The sequence below is a fragment of the Dendrobates tinctorius genome, unplaced genomic scaffold (assembly GCF_039654945.1).
Source record: "Dendrobates tinctorius isolate UK_male_01 unplaced genomic scaffold, ASM3965494v1 ptg000232l, whole genome shotgun sequence".
NCBI classification, from domain to species: Eukaryota; Metazoa; Chordata; class Amphibia; order Anura; family Dendrobatidae; genus Dendrobates; species Dendrobates tinctorius.
The window spans coordinates 12,432,902-12,450,467 of NW_027361899.1; the positions used below are offsets into that span (position 1 = coordinate 12,432,902).

The 17,566-nt window shown below is 45.4% G+C and overlaps 1 protein-coding gene across 4 annotated transcripts in view; it reads right to left on the minus strand.

The window, feature by feature from the left end:
* The window catches only part of LOC141060057 (uncharacterized), a 166,537-nt gene that overhangs the window by 9,063 nt on the left and 139,908 nt on the right, over positions 1-17,566 (minus strand). For all 4 annotated transcript variants that reach the window (XM_073556320.1, XM_073556317.1, XM_073556319.1 and 1 more), the window contains one exon: positions 13,732-13,785. In XM_073556320.1, the coding sequence (XP_073412421.1) occupies positions 13,732-13,785 (54 nt within the window). The remainder of the gene's footprint in view (positions 1-13,731; positions 13,786-17,566) is intronic.

Genomic DNA, 17,566 nt, shown 5'->3' on the forward strand with positions numbered 1-17,566 from the left:
GCACTGTGGGGGAATTATTCGGTGTGGGGGGGCACTGTGGGGGAATTATTCAGTGTGGGGGGGCACTGTGGGGGAATTATTCTGCGTGTGGGGTCACTGTGGGGGAATTATACTGTGTGGGGAGGCACTGTGGGGGAATTATTCGGTGTGGGGGGGCACTGTGGGAAATCATACTGTGTGTGGGGGCACTGTAGGAGAATTATACTGAGTGGGGGTCACTGTGGGGGATTTATACTGTGTGGGGGTCACTGTGGAGGATTTATACTGTGTGGGGGCACTGTGGGGGAATTATACTGTGTCAGGGGCACTGTGGGGGAATTATTCGGTGTGGGGAGGCACTGTGGGGGAATTATTCGGTGTGGGGGGGCACTGTGGGGGAATTATTCGGTGGGGGGGGGCACTGTAGGGGAATTATACTGTGGGGGCACTGTAGGAGAAATATGCTGTGTGGGGGCATTGTTGGGGAATTATACTATGGGGGCACTGTGGAGGAATTATTCTGTGTGGGAAGCAGCTACTAACTTTCCAAACTTATAGCAATATTAGGAAAGACGAAAGGATAAAACTGATCGAGCATTGCCTCCCTCTCACAGACCAGAAGTAAAGGGGTATCTGCCCAAACAGCATAATGCAGTAACCAGTGCTCAGTACGTTTATTTTCGGTAAATGCAGCTTTGGATAGGACTAGAGCATAAGGTGTGATCCTCACTAGCAACTGTAATTTTTGCAAAATTACTCAACATTAAATACAGATTTGGAAATATAACATGATGTTTAGTAGACGGGCTGGGCTTTGCAGAGATTCTGGGTGCAGCTCTGGATGTGACTAGAGTAATAATCTGATGCATTTGCATTGCCTTACTGATTGGCATTATACTATATGACTGGGCAGTGAATGTACCCTGTAACGGGCGGGCGGTGTACAAGGCGCCCCATCTGCTTCTGCATGATCTGATGGTTCTGGCCAGCTCGAGCCGGGGGCGGCCGGAGAGGATTCTTTCTTCCTGCAGAGCAAATATTGAGAATCAAGGTGTTTACTCAGTTCTGCTGGAAGAATTGCCTGGAAAGCCTCGTTTGCTTCCCTTAACGACGACTATTTAAAAGTGACCCAGATCAAGGGATCCTTCATTACTGCGTCAATGTAATTAGCGTCGTCCTTAGTCGAGTGGTTGGCAATGGGATTTGCAGAAATAATGCACGGGACTATTTCTTCGGTCACTTATATAGCAACAGGTAAGATTTCTATGTGCATAAGTTTTCACACCCAACATATTTACATCCAAGTAAAGGGGGATTCCGCCATTCAGGAGGGGCTATAAAGACAAATCTCCCTGGAGGACGCAGCACATCCATGCATTAGGCAATGACAATGGTGTAATACTCCAACTCCCCTGTGGTAGCGCTGCAGAGGAACTGAACACTGGGTCCTCAACATCATGACGCCCTCTTGTCACTTTAGCATCAAGGAATTATCCAAAATGTAGAGACCCTAAAATGGGAGCTAAGTGCAGAATTCTGCTTACCCAGTCAATAAAAGAGCCTTCCTTAAAGGGGTTGTCTATCTCTGCTCACTTCCACATCTGGAGGTCACGTCTCCAGATATTTGCCACCTGGTATGAAGGATTTACAGGAATCGTGATCCTGTTCTCAATATCTGCTGCTCGTGCACATGAGCCAACGGATATCTCTGTGGACCCTCTTACCTCCCCATGTGGGAGTACACACAGCCGGATTACCCCTTTAATCTGTTGCTACACAGCTGGGATTAAAGCAATAAGGCTTAATGACCATTTCTTTGGTAAAATGGAGGTCCCAATAATCCTTCTCTTCCAAACTTTCAGGAAATGTCAAACATTCAGACAAGAAGAGTTCTGGTATACACCAAGTCCACATGGTAATGTGTGAGTCCTCCAGAGATCGAGCGCACACTGCCACTGGGTCTGGTGGTGGCTTTACATCACTGGGGCAGCCTCTTGGCATTGTGCATACTGATCTTAGTTTTCCGAGTGCAGTAACATACTAACCTCAATCTCCGAAACTCCTGATAGACAGCCCTTGTGTTGACATTGCTTCCAGAGAAAAAAGACTAACAAGCCTGGATAACTCAACCAATTAGGAGGGGTTCCTCCATACTTTTGACTTTGTCTGTGGCATTACGGCTGTAGAAGCCATAGTGGCATCTACAAGGCCCATGGTCTCAGGGGAGCCCGGACCATTATTCCCAGCGCACAATATCCCGACACTGGACAATGGCAGAAGCTTCTGCAAGGAGGTCCTCATAAGTGAAGAAGACCTGACACTTGTAAGTCTACTGGACTCTGGTCAGAGAATTAATCAAATGAGGGGTTTGATCTAGGATCTTATGAATTTAGGGGTCAAGTATGGGGTCTGATTCAATATAGGGGTTTGGTTTTGGGTCCTGACTGATATTAGTCATATGGTCTCAGATCTGATTTAATTTAGAAGTCCGGTTTGGAGTTTTGACTGCATTTAGTGGTTTGGTCTGATTCACTATATGGGACTGGTTTGGGGTCATTTCTGAATTTAGGGATCTGGTGTCTGATTCAAAACAAGGGTCTGGTCTGAGGTCCAATTCAATGCATGGGTCTAGATTTGGGTCTTCTTGACCGAATTTAGACATTTTGGTCTGATTCAATGCAGGGGTCTGGTCTGAGGACTGGTTGAATGTACAGGGCTGGTTTGGGGTCTGGATTGGGTGACATTAATGAATTTACGGGACAGGTCTAAAATCTGGTTCAATTTAGAGTTCAATAGAAATTAGGCATCAGTAGCCTGATAATTTAGGGATCTGCATGAATTCAGAGGTTTATTCTGATTTTGTTTTGAGTTTAGGGGTCTGATAGAGTTTAGGGGTCTGGTCTGGAGTCTAACCAAATTTAGGAGTTGGGCTTGCAGGACAATTAAATTTAGAGTCTGATTATATTTAGGGGCCTGGTTTGGGGTCTGATAACTTAGGGGCCTGGTGTGGGGTCTGATAATTTAGGGGCATGGTCTGGGGTTTGATAATTTAGGGATCTGGTCGGGGGACCTTGATAAATTATGGGCATCGTCTAGGGTTTGATAATTTAGGGATCTGGCCTGGGGTCTGATAATTTAGGGGCCTGGTTTGGGGTCTGATAGGGGCCTGGTTTGGGGTCTGATAATTTAGGGGCCTGGTCTGGGGTCTGATAATTTAGGGGCCTGGTCTGGGGTCTGATAATTTAGGGGCCTGGTCTGGGGTCTGATAATTTAGGGGCCTGGTCTGGGATCTGATAATTTAGGGGCCTGGTCTGGGGTCTGACAATTTAGGGGCCTGGTCTGGGGTCTGATAATTTAGGGATCTGGTCTGGGGTCTGATAATTTAGGGATCTGGTCTGGGGTCTGACAATTTAGGGGCCTGGTCTGGGGTCTGACAATTTAGGGGCCTGGTCTGGTGTCTGATAATTTAGGGGCCTAGTCTGGGGTCTGATAATTTAGGGATCTGGTCTGGGGTCTGACAATTTATGGGCCTGGTCTGGGGTCTGATAATTTAGGGATCTGGTCTGGGGTAACATTTATCAGTGATGCACTGTTCGACACATTGTTGCTTTACCAATAGGGATGAGTGCACACTTGACAGAAGACTAGTTATATACATTTTTACCAGGAAAGTGTGTCTTTACCTTTGGCTCATGATTGAAGGGGTGGTCATCCAATAAGTATTGGGGTCTCACATTTTCTAGTTAGACCCCATAGTAACTTATTTCATCCTAGTGACTTGTTCCGAGGCTCGTACATGGAACAAGGGTCTCGTCATCTCGCTCCATCATCTGCTTTCCTACATACGGTCTCCAGGCAGGAAACAAATATCGAATTCTGCTCTGCATAATTGTAAACAAGTGCGTCCCTCGGGCCGGTGGTGGTCCATAGAGAGGTCCCCGAGCTTCGGCAGCGCTGCTCAGGAACAGCATTTACATCAGCCAACTTCCAACCGCATTATGTAATCCTACAAGAGTCACCAGCGGTTACTGAACTTCTACCAGCTACAGTCTGTATACATGACCACGCCATTACTGCCTGGATCCCGACATCTGAGGGGTGTGAGGAGGCCATTAGTAGCGGAGGTCCCACAATGAATAGTGGACATCAAAATGATTGCAGGTGCTGAACAAGCAGGGGGTTATAGCAAAATGTGAGCTCCCAGAGCCTGGAAACCACATCAATTGTGAATAGTTGTGACCGGGCTATGATACAACTTTATACATGCCAACGTTTTGGGATGCCCTCTCGGGGATATATACATTTCACACAAAGGTCTCGTCGCCTGGATGTGCCTTTGCACAGGGGCTCCATATGAAGACTGACCATCGAGGGGCATCAAACCATGCACAATTTGCCTTTTCAAGAGACTTTGGTGGGACTTTTCTTCCAGAAATCTAAGAGGTCTACCCTTCTTCCAGAAGTCATGGTGGGCACAGATTTTTGACTTCTTGCAGAAATGCCCTTTAAGACGCCAGGTGATAATAAAAGTGCCAAACATCTTCAATAGCTCTTAATACGCTGGATGACCCCTTTATGCAGAAAGCCAAAATTCCTGAGAGTACACTTATCTCTTAGAGGAACTGTGCCAAGACAGATCCACCTTTCCCGGAGTGTTTGCCTGAGATTACGGTCTGTTTACCGAGTCACGGAGAACTGCACAAACCACTTGGCACATAATGGACCATTGTAGACCGTGCAAAACAAAAATAGTGGATTGTGAGCTGCGCCCTCCCTCCTCATTCTTCTTACAAGTCTTGGCGGCCGGGGTGTAGGTATGTTTGTCAGTTGACCCTGATGTCATTTACCAGGAATGAAGACACGGATGTAAGGCCGAGAATTATATACATAGAAGCCGTAAGAACGTACACGACACAGGATTGCACTTGACCCATGAACACAACACAGAAGACTTCCCTCCAAACGAAGAACCTACTTGGGTGGTCATAAAAGAAGTTTGACCCATGGCTTACTGTAGTTTGGAAATCTTGGTTGGCCATGGATTGGGTAGATTGCCCAACAGGACTGTCATGGTATTAGCCAAGGGCTTCTGTAGTAACAATGAACATTAAAATGTACACCAAACTTGAGAATGGCTGGCAAAAGTCAGTACAACTGTTGCTTGTCTGAATTTTTAGAAGCCTCCGATGTTATATTTTGGTGGCATGAAGAAGGTCAGAAAAAAAAAGAACGAGCAACAAACCTGTGTTTTCCAACGTCTCAGTCACCCAAGCAGGACAAAAAACGAATCTATGAATAGAGGACAGGTCTTCTTACTCAGACTGCCAGGAACAGACAGATGTCTACCGAGATACTCACATATGGATGCAGAAATCATAGATCTAAATATGAGAAACCAACTTAATTCTAGATAAACAGTTGTGCTCAAAAGTTTACATTCCCTGGAAGAATTTTTGCTTTCTTGGCCTTTTTCCAGAGAATATGAATGGTATGAATGATAACACCAAACCTTTTTCTCCACTCATGGTTAGTGGTTGGATGAAGCCATTTATTGTCAAACTACTGTGTTTCCTCTTTTTAAACCATAATGACAACCCAAAACATCCAAATGACCCTGATCAAAAGTTCACATACCCCGGTGATTTTGGCCTGATAACATGCACAGAAGTTGACACAAATGGGTTTGACTGGCTACTAAAGATAACATCCTCACCTGTGACCTGTTTGCTTGTAATCATCAGTGTGTGTGCATAAAAGCTGAGTGAGTTTCTGGGATCCAGACAGACTCATGCATCTTTCATCCAGCCACTGACATTTCTGAATTGTGAGTCATGGGGAAAGCAAAAGAATTGTCAACGGATCTACGGGAAAAGGCAGTTGAACTGTATAAAACAGGAAAAGGATCCAAAAAGATATCTAAGGAATTGATAATGCCAGTCATCAGCTTTCAAACTGTGATTAACAAATGGAAAATCAGGGGCTCTGTAAAAACGAAACCACGGTCAGGTAGACCAACAAAAATTTTGTCCAAAACTGCCAGGAAAATTGTTTGAGATGCAAAGAAAAACCCACAGATAACATCAGCTGAAATACTGGACTCTGAAAACTAGCGGTGTGGCTGTTTCAAGATGCACAATAAGGAGGCACTTGAAGGAAAATGGGCTGCATGGTCGAGTCGCCAGAAAAAAGCCATTACTGCGCAAATGCAACAAAGTATCTCACCTGCAATACGCAAAACAGCACAAAGACAATCCTCAAAACTTCTGGAACAAGGTAATTTGCAGTAATGACACCAAAATTGAACTTTTTGGCCACAACCATAAACGTTACATTTGGAGAGGGGACGACAAGGCCTATGATGAAAGGAACACCATTCCTACTGTAAAGCATGGAGGTGGATCGCTGATGTTTTGGGGATGTGTGAGCTACAAAGGCGCAGGAAACTTGATCAGAGTTGAAGGAAAGATGAATGCAGCACGTTATCAGCAAATACTGGAGGCAAATTTTCACTCATCAGTCTGGAAGCTGCTCATGGGACGTATTTGGACGTTCCAACATGACAACGATCCAAAACACAAGGCCAAATCGGCCTGTCATTGGCTACAGCAGAACAAACTGAAGGTTGTGAAGTGGCCATCTCAGTCTCCTGACCTCAATATCATTGAGCCACTCTGGGGAGATCTCAAGCGTGCAGATCATGCTAGACTGCCCAGAAATTTACAGGAATTGGAAGTTTTTTTGCCAAGAAGAGCGCGCAGCTTTTCCATCTGAGAAAATAAAGAACCTCATCCACAACTACCTCAAAAGACTTCAAGCTGTCATTGATGTTAGAGGGGGCAATACACGGTATTAAGAAATGGGGTATGTGAACTTTTGATCAGGGTCATTTGGATGTTTAGGGTAGTCTGACAATAAATGGCTTCATCCAACCACTAACCATGAGTGGAGAAAAAGTTTTGATGTTTATCATTCATATTCTCTGAAAAAAGGCCAGGAATGGAAAAATTCTGCCGAAGTATGTAAACTTTTGAGCACAACTGTAAATGGTAAGTAACACAATATATTCTCCAAGGAAACAAAAATCAGACCATCCAGTTTCTGAGGTGTTGGTGTCATATCAATACAATTTGACAGCTGCCCTCATTAGACACTGAACCAACTCAAGCCAAGGAAATGAACAGGAAATACAAGAAAGCCAAGTTTCTGGTAGGACCAAGAAGCTTAAGAAGGTCTGAATTTATGGAAGGACCATGAACTACAAGAAAGCCAAATTTCTGAAAAGACCATGAGCAACAGAAGGTCAAATTTAAGGAAGGACAAAAGATCTAAAAGAAGGTTGGAATTTATGTAAGGACCAAGAACTACAAAGTGTAGGAATTTATGGATGGATTAAGATCTACAAGAATGCTGAATTTATGGGATGACCAAGATTGACAGAAGGCTAAAATTATGGAAGGATAAAGATCTACAAGTTCTGAGTTTATAGAAGGTACAAGAACAAAAAAATGGATGATTTTATAGAAAGGACCAAGATATATAAAGGTGGATGAAATTACAGAAAGGCCGAGACCTACAACAAAGACTGATTTATAGAAGGAGCAAGATCTGCAACTAGATCTGAATTCATGGATGGACCAAGAACAACAAAGTGCATGAATTTATACATTATTAAATCTACGAGCAGGAAAAAAATTAATAAAAAGACGAAGATTTATTAACCTCCATAAATTCTTTAGGACTAAAGACTGTATGGGAGGACCTAAGTCTAAGAAGTAGCCAAATTTATGAAACAACCAAGATCTACACTATAGTTCAATTTATTGAAGGACCAAGAATTACAAGATGGACAAAGTAATGGAAGGACCAAGACTGACAGAAGGATAAATTTATAGAAGGACCAAATCTACAAAAAGTCGAGTTGTACAGTTGACGTCACCTCCTGTGATCATTGGTACTTCTAGGGTCCTGAGAAACCTCATCCAGATCCCCCTGCTCTTCAGGGAATGTCTCCATTGTTTGCTGTAATTAAAAATAAACCCTAGAATGTCACGGGTATTAAAACAAAAATGTAATATGTCAAAACAAGTTTCTGGCTCGAGACTCAAAGCCTCTGTTGTCCTAGGGAGTGAAAGAGCACATTTCTCTCCATTGAGCAGAGAGACGGCAGATAAGGAGCAGGAAACCCTTACTAAGAGTTGGCAGAGTTCCTTCTCTTTCCAGATAAGAGACATGGAAGAACAGAGCAGAGCCGGCCATGATCTTACTCAACATTACACAAGTCTGCTGTATCAGGCCACATCTCCAGCCCGGGCTCCGGCCCTGCACAAATATCTTCTGGCAGGGTATAAATAGCCATAAAGACAACAATGGGAAATAGAAGCTCCGTTTCCAGTGACGCTGGGCGTGGCATGAGACGTCTCTATCATGAAGCCAACAAAGGTTCCATGAAACAAATCAAACTCCCAAAGATCAAAGGTGACCTCCACTCGGGAAAAGTGATGTTTTGGGGTCATTGAGGGTATGATAGAACTAAACTAAGTAAAATTAAGTAGTGCATAATAAAAGCTCAAGTCTTTAGGAGTGGGCAAACTTACCAAGGAAATTCCGGGGAATCGGGCTGCAAAAAGATGCCCAAAAGTGGGTGCTCCCGTGGCATAGATTTGACGCATTATCAGGTGCCGGTCACTTCTGCATTGGAAGCGATGACATTACGACCCTACTCACCCGTGTGTATGATCGGGGGTATCGTGCACATGCCTTTTTCTAATGAACACGATGCGTGTACGACACCTCTGATCATGCACTATAACTCCGATCATGCACGATACCTACGATCATGCACGATACCTACGATCATGCACTATAACTCCGATCATGCACTATAACTCCGATCATGCACGACACCTACGATCATGCACGACACCTCCGATCATGCACGACACCTCCGATCATGCACGACACCTCCGATCATGCACTATAACTCCGATCATGCACGACACCTACGATCATGCACGATACCTACGATCATGCACGACACCTACGATCATGCACGACACCTCCGATCATGCACGACACCTCCGATCATGCACGCGTCTCGTCAGGTGTGTGGGGTCGTAATGTCATTAGCACTGCTCACCTGCAATGTTGTTGTTGTCACCGGTTTGGGATAACCCCTGTTTAGTAAGTATGGGCGAGTCATTTGACAAACTTGCTGATTGTCTCCAATTGCAGCAAATAAAACCTCTAACTGCCTTACCACTAGAGGGCAGGGCATGACTTCTACCTTCCATGCCTTTGAGCGTTATCACTTTTATCTGGAGTGTTTCTTTAATGTCAGACTTCACCGCTGACTGAGGTGACATCTGCGAGTCCTCCGCCGGTGTGTACAGGGATGCGAATGGTTAAACGTGAGCGCCATCGACTGCGCACAGCTGGCAGAGTCAGGGTGGCGCACATTCAGTAAGACGTGGCGGGTAGGAGATGTTCGGCAGCAGCTGCAGAGCCGGCTGACAGCACAATGATCCGCGGACAATGCGGCACGACGCTGAGCTCCGGCTCATTTCATGCTGCAGCTGCTCCGGGATACATATTCATCAGCGCAGAACAAAAAGATCAAATGAAAGAAACGTTTTCCTCCCCTGAACCGAAATGCCAAAATTTCCATGAACGCGTGGGAGGTAGAGGGGCACCGTCCTCGGGGTTAGAGGCCTCGTGCCAGAAAAGTTCTAGAAGCCTTAAACACCAAAAAAAGAGACAATAAATTAATATGGAGAAGATCCTTGAAGGGATTGTGTCACTGACGTTACTTTTGTAACATTCTTTATAGTTTATATTTTCTATATATTCTACTTTTTTTTTTAACTTTACATGGTTTTTGTTTTGACAGAGCCCTTGTAAACTCATCGAGAGATAAGTGGACTGTAGGAAACAATGGGAAAGTATTGTGGGCATGCTCTGTGACCTGTGCAGGGAGGAGGAGGAGGTGTGCCTGCCTGCAGACTTACTGTGAGACCTGCCTGTCCATATTGGAAGGCTATAGAAAATCCACGTGTAACAGAAAATATATGGTACTGCCCCTTTAAGAAAAACGTAGCATTTAGTTTTCATCATATATTAAACGCACTGGATGTATCTGACCAAATATTTAGCACATTGGGTGACATGACTGAGGCACCGCAGACCTCATGCCCTATAGATCTAGACAATTACTCTCCATCTTTGACATCTAACCAGAGCAGCACAGTTCCCTTCTGAAATACTCTGTGCTGCTGGGGTCCCTGGTTGCGATCTCATCGATCTCATGGAAGATCAGCAGAACCAGTCTTCACTGGAGGATGTTCTAGTGGAGCAGTGCAACCCTATGGTCAGAGCAATGTGCCCTGTCCCCCTCCTTGGGCTCCAGGATCTGGTCCCTGGACTCCAGCCAGAATAATAGTAGGGGCTGTGCGGGGCAGAGGGACCTGAGGCTCAGGTGAGGTGGTGTCATCGCAGGATAAGGACGCTGGAGAGGCCTCCTCACAAGCCGACATGGAAGAGGAGCTCAGGACTCCATGTGTTATTCACAAATTGCCCTGGAGCTTCTGTCACCGGCCCACAGCGACGCACTGGGAATAATCAGGATAATCCTCCGCCAGCTGTGACTGAGCGTCTGCCGCTCCCTGGAGATACCGGGGCCATTTACAACCAGAGGTCAGAGGCCCAAAAACCTCACCGTCATCCGGCTCTAATATTGTAAAGAGGATCGAATTCCCTGCAACTGGGGACGTCATAAAAAATGGTCGTTCGTACATAAACCGGGGTCAAAGCTAGGACTTAAGCAATAGGGACAAAGTTTGGTCTGTTGTCCTAGCCCTGCTTCCCCTAGTCTCGCTGTCCTAGCCCTGCTGATCTATCCCTGTTCCCCTAGTCTCGCTGTCCTAGCCCTGCTGATCTAGCCCTGTTCCCCTAGTCTCACTGTCCTAGCCCTGCTGATCTATCCCTGTTTCCCTAGTCTCGCTGTCCTAGCCCTGCTGATCTATCCCTGTTCCCCTAGTCTCGCTGTCCTAGCCCTGCTGATCTAGCCCTGTTCCCCTAGTCTCACTGTCCTAGCCCTGCTGATCTATCCCTGTTTCCCTAGTCTCGCTGTCCTAGCCCTGCTGATCTAGCCCTGTTCCCCTAGTCTCGCTGTCCTAGCCCTGCTGATCTAGCCCTGTTCCCCTAGTCTCGCTGTCCTAGCCCTGCTGATCTAGCCCTGTTCCCCTAGTCTCGCTGTCCTAGCCCTGCTGATCTAGCCCTGTTCCCCTAGTCTCGCTGTCCTAGCCCTGCTGATCTAGCCCTGTTCCCCTAGTCTCACTGTCCTAGCCCTACTTCCTTAGCACAGTAAAACATAACCCTGCTGCCTTAACCCTGCTTCCCTAGCCCTGTTGCCCTAACACTGTTGACCTAGCCCTGCTGTCCTAACCCCGCTGCTCTAGCCTTACTGCCCTAGCACTGTTGACCAATCCCTTCTGCCATAGCCCTGCTGCCTTAGCAGTGCTGCTCTAACCCTGCTACCCTAGATATGTTATCCTAACCCGTGGCTCTCGCCCTGTAGCCCTAGCCTTGTGCCTCCATCCATGTTACTGTAGACCTGCTGCCTAGCCCTGTTACTCTAGATGTCCTGCCATAGCCTTTTTGCCCTAGCCGGGATGCCCCAGCCCAGTTGCCCTAACCTGCTACCCTAATCCCCCTGCCCTAGCCCTGTTGCCCTAGCCTTTTGTTCTTGCCCTTGTGCCCTAACTCTGGTAAAGACAGGGGGGAGTGTTGGTGCCTCCCACAGCACCCTGGGTTCTTGCCCCTCCTTCCCCTGCCCTGGTTACAGCTCTGGTTGAGGTTCAGATTAGCCCTCATCCCCAATATACAGGGGTAGGTGATCCAAACAAGCAACGTAGAATTGCTCAGATCTTATAGCCCCCTCATCTCCGGGCTGGACAATTGGAGCGAGGGGTCAGACGGAGGATTTTTTCTGCAGAGTTCCCCTTTTTTCTGTGATGGCTTCTGTATGAGATATCAGAACTTCAGCCTTAGATGTAGCAGAGCCAGGTTGTACATGTTCAGCCTCATTTGCTTCCTTCCAAATATTTAGGTTTTTATAATGCCCCGCGTGCTTTTGTGGCGCCCCTGAGGGTTCAGTCGCCACAGAGGTGCTGCACCTCCTCCTGAGGTGTGGTGCCCCACCATCCAGGTAAGGTGGAGACTCCTGACCACACTCCAACACCTGCATCCCACACAACACAGTAGTTCAGCAAAGCACACATTGGTGGCTCCCTGCTTGGAACACGAAGCGTGCTGGGAGGTGGGTGGAGTTTAGTTTGCACTAAAAGAGCAGGAAGAGGATAGGATTTAGTCAGTTTGTCACAGGAGTCTGACGAGGTCAATCTTTGCAAGGAGGATCCCCTGAGTGGGATGGATGAAGGAAGTGCGGCAGCCGACCTCAGTGATCTGGGTCCGCTGGCACAGGAAAGGAACATCGATAGAAAGCCTGATTCTCTCCATAAGAAGGAAAGGATTAGTATGGAACGTGAGGAGAAGAAGAGAACTAAGGATTAGGGTTAGAGGAGAACCCTTCCCTAGTTCTAAGCGCAAGGCCGGGGTCCGGTCCCCGAGGTTGTACGGATACTAATGGTCCTGCAACAGACACCGGAGGAATAGAAGTAGTGACCACTTTATTCCACACAAGACTTGGGGGCACAACAGCAACGTAAGAGAGCTGGGACTAGGTAGCAAGGAGTCCCCGAAGCAGGCTACAGCTGTCTGCCGTACAAGTAGAGTTCATAGGAACATCTGTCAGGAGGAACTCCAGTGTAACTCAGTACTGTGAGGACTTCACTCAAAGGCGCTATAAGAGGAGACGTTCAGAAAAGGCACATATGTTGGTGGAGTGTTGGAAAGGAGTACTTCATCTTGCCTGGAAGTTGGCCGAGCTCCTGACCGGGAAGACACGGCACGGATGCGGGCTCTTGTGCCACTACAGACTGAGTAAAGCTTTGGAACTACATGCCCTGGTGTCCTCCACTTATTCCTGCGCCAACCTGCCCGGCACTGCTACATCCCCTGCGCCCGACACTACACCATCTAAGTGTCACTTCACCTACTCTGCTGGGACTACAGCCCTGCCTGTGGAGGGCTATAACATCACTGCTGCACCACACCATCTGTCCCAGTGGATCTGTCTGCAGCGTTGGCTTAACATCTTCATTGCCGAACACCACAGGTGGCGTCACGACTCATTCATTCTAATCATCATCAGCACACTGAACATTCCCCCTTTTTACAATGAGCGCCCAGGGCCACGGGCCGGGTCCCAGCTGCCGTGACATCTCCCATTGAAGCTCATCGGGCCCAGTACCGAGTACCCACCGCCCTGGGAGGGCGACCCACTTTGTTCACATTCTGGGTTCTCTTTGCGTTGTGCCAGTCAAGATGATGAGAGCTTGTGCCGTTCCTCTGTTATTCCTCATGGAAAAGTAGGAATAAATTGACAATTGAGTTTTCCCGTTCCACTTGTCCAAGATGCAATACAAAGTTACAAGAACATAAATATTTACTATAACAGGAACAATGACTGCTCCTCTGTATGTCGACCTGATTTCGCAGAATCCCGTCAACCCCTGCAGGTTCAGTGTCTACATCGATTGTTTCTGCTGCGGAGATTTCTGGGAGTTGTAGTGCCAATCTCCTAAAAATAAGGATTTAGGAGCCAATTAAGAAACAAATAAGAATAAAAGAACTTACTCGGATTTTAATGACTCTCGTCTTGGATCCACACGTCTTCTTCAGCAGCATTTTCTGAAATAAAGGAAACCAGGTTAATGTTATACGGTGGCGAACAGGAATATAAAAAGAACGTACTAGTCAGCAGGGGGCGACACTGAGCACCGGATATAAAGCACGTGAAGGAGGATGGGATGGCAGAGAGAAAAGACAAACCGAATGATTAACTTCAGGATATAATCTTAAGGAGTCATAATGGCCTGAAATGTAATCGGAGGGTTGTCACAACCGCACAGATATCCAGGGTGTGATCTTAGGTCTGTGGCTTTATGTATAGACCTATTATCCGAGGTGTGTGGTGTATTGAAAGCGTTAACGCTAACATCCCTGGTGAGCAAGAGTAGTAACAGGATTAGCTTCAGCATCCTTGATGGATGATTATTTTAATAAAGGGTTATGGTGGCCTGGGGTACTGAGGAGCATCATTCATAGTTCATTTTAGCATCCCTGGTGGCCTAGGGTATTACGGGTAATTTAGTCATGGCTGGTAGCCTAGGGTAGTGAAGGATTCACGGAAGCATACCTGGTGTCCTGTCGGTAGTAATTAATTAATGCATCATCCCTGGTCACCTAAGGTTAAAGGGGGTTTATTTAAGCATCTCTGGTGACCCAAGGTAATAAGGGATTATTTTAAGCATCTCTGGCTATCTAGGGTATGAGATATTTTTAACCATCCTTGCTGGCCTAGAGTATTAAGGGAATAATTTAAGCATCCCTGGTGGCCTAGTGTATCAAGTGGATAATTTAAGCATCCCTGGTGGCCTAGTGTATAAAGGATGTAATTTAAACATCCCTGGTAGCCTAGGGAATAATGTAAGCATTCTTGGTGACCTACCGTATTTAGGGGATAAAACAAGCATCCTTTGTGGTCTAGTGTATAAAGGGAATCATTTATGCCTCCCTTGTGGCCTGTGTTTTAAGGGGATAATTTAAGCATCCCTGGTAGCCTAGTGTATTAATGGAATAATTTATGCATCCCTGTTGGCCTAGTGTATTAAGGGGATAATTTAAGCATCCCTGGTGACCTAGAGTATAAAGGGGATCATTTTAAGCATCCCTGGTGGCCTAGTGTAATAAGGAATAAACAACCCTGGGGGTCTAGGGTATTAAGAGAATAATTTAAAAATCCCTGAAAGCAATGATATTGTCAGTTAATATAAAATGCAGTCACCGGGTATCAGGTACCAGGCTGCCGGTCACGTACTGACAACATGACAACTAACTGTTACACATTGGCACCTACAAATCTTACCGGACAGAGTGACCTCAACATTAGTTAATGAGGTCTAACAGGTCATATCCTCTAATCCTGACCCTAACTCAATGGCAGCCATATTGGTTGTAACCCTGATTTCCCAGAAAAGTGATTAGGTAACAAGAACATTTCCCATTCTCAACCTATTCCTTGATATTTGTGCATTTTTTGAAGGTATAAAAACAGAACATATTTTTTCCTGATTTTGTTTTATTCTATTTGGCTTTATCTGCAGTATATTGCATAGCCTATGACACGTAGTAACTGCCAGGAGATGTATATCATCCTCCAGAGCAGCAGGGAAACGTGTGTCACAACATGGAAGAGTCCTTGACATAGAACATTGCCTCTCCACGCTACGCCAAGCATGTACAGAAGCTTCCTGTTTATACAGAGGTGAGAACATGGTGCATATTGTACGGCTCGAGCCCAAAATAAAAGAACACAGGTCCTAATCCGAGACGACGAAGACAAAACAGATCAGGAAAATAGACATGCAGGCATAGCGAGAAGACGTGATCATAACACGGCCCCAGACCTCATTTACGGATAGGATATTTCTTAAAGAACTCTGCACACAGGAAAGGTGCTGTAGTTCCTATAGCTACAGACTAATTTTTACATTATAGCATCTTTTAGTTGTTATCTCTATCACAACTATTTATTCTCAATGGTAAATGTTAAAGTACAGCCAAAATTGATGTATAGTGTGGATTTTACACTTGCAGCAAATGCTGCAAATTTTCACAGCAGATTTCATCTCATTGTATGTGGGGTTTTTTAGCAGTCTGTCGCTATTTAAAATTTGCAGCTCCTTTAATAATGTCATTTTTCCCCACTGTGGAACTGTTGAGAAAACATTGAGTAAAGTTTGATTAAGAATAATTATGCTGTACTACAGTGTGGTACCGCAATGGGGTCCACATGAAGGCCATAATAAAAATGGCTTTTACTGAACAACAAAATGTAAAATACTTCCCTTTTCACCTCACTTGTTTTTACATTTGCTTCTCAAGTCCAATATGTTATAATAAAGTTTATAACAATGGATGAAAAGTTAATATATTTTCACCATAAAATCCCATAACAGAGCTATGAACATTAAAGCAGCCAATGACCAGGAATAACAACAATTTAAAGCATAGTATAGCACAGCAAATGATGAGATGTGGACCGGACTTTAGTGAATATACTAACCCGAAGTGTTTTCTTCAATACCTTACACTGGTTATTATGACAATAAGTTACATAATAATCACAAGTCATTTCTAACACAAGAGTGAAATGGAGGAAGCAAAAAGTCATAAAAAGAGGAATTCTTTCATGAAACAACACCTTACACAATTGCAGTATATACTACATATCCAGGGGTGATTTAAACATAACGCACTTCTCCTGTTGTGTGGCCCTTTAAAAAAATACAGTGGGTACAAAAAGTCTTCAGACCCCTTTAAATTTTTCACTCTTTTTTTCATTGCAACCATTTGGTAAATTCAAAAAAGTTCATTTTTTTCTCATTAATGTGCACTCTGCACCCCATCTTGACTGAAAAAAACAAAAATGTAGAAATTTTTGCAAATTTATTAAAAAAGAAAAACTGAAATATCACATGGTCATAAGTCTTCAGCCCCTTTGCTCAGTATTGAGTAGAAGCACCTTTTGAGCTAGTACAGCCATGAGTCTTCTTGGGAATGATGCAACAAGTTTTTCACCCCTGGATTTGGGGATCCTCTGCCATTCTTCCTTGCAGATCCTCTCCTGTTCCGTCAGGTTGGATGATGAACGTTGGTGGACAGCCATTTTCAAGTCTCTCCAGAGATGCTCAGTTGGGTTTAGGTCAGGGCTCTGGCTGGGCCAGTCAGGAATGGTCACAAAGTTGTTCTGAAGCCACTCCTTTGCTAGTTTAGCTGTGTGCTTAGAGTCATTGTCTTGTTGGAAGGTGAAGCTTCGGCCAAGTCTGAGGTCCAGAGCACTCTGGAAGAAGTTTTCATCCAGAATATCTCTGTACTTGCAATTGCAACCAGTCATCCTGTCCCTGCAGCTGAAAAACACCCCCATAGCATGATGCTGCCACCACCATGTTTCACTGTTGGGATTGTATTAGGCAGGTGATGAGCAGTGCCTGGTTTTCTCCACACATATCGCTTAGAATTATCACCAAAAAGTTCTATTTTCATCTCAACAGACCACAGAATCTTATTTCTCATAGTCTGGGAGTCCTTCATGTGTTTTTAGTAAACTCTATGTTGGCTTTCATATGTCTGGCACTGAGGAGAGGCTTCCAACAGGCCACTCTGCCATAAAGGCCCGACTGGTGGAGTGCTCTAGCGATAGTTGACTTTGTGGAACTTTCTCCCATCTCCCTACTGCATCTGTGGAGCTCAGCCACAGGGATCTTGGGGTTCTTCTTTGCCTTTCTCACCAAGGCTCTTCTCCCACGATTGCTCAGTTTGGCTGGATGGCCAGGTCTAGGAAGACTTCTGATGGTGCCAAACTTCTTCCATTTAAGGATTATGGAGGCCACTGTGCTCTTAAGCTGGA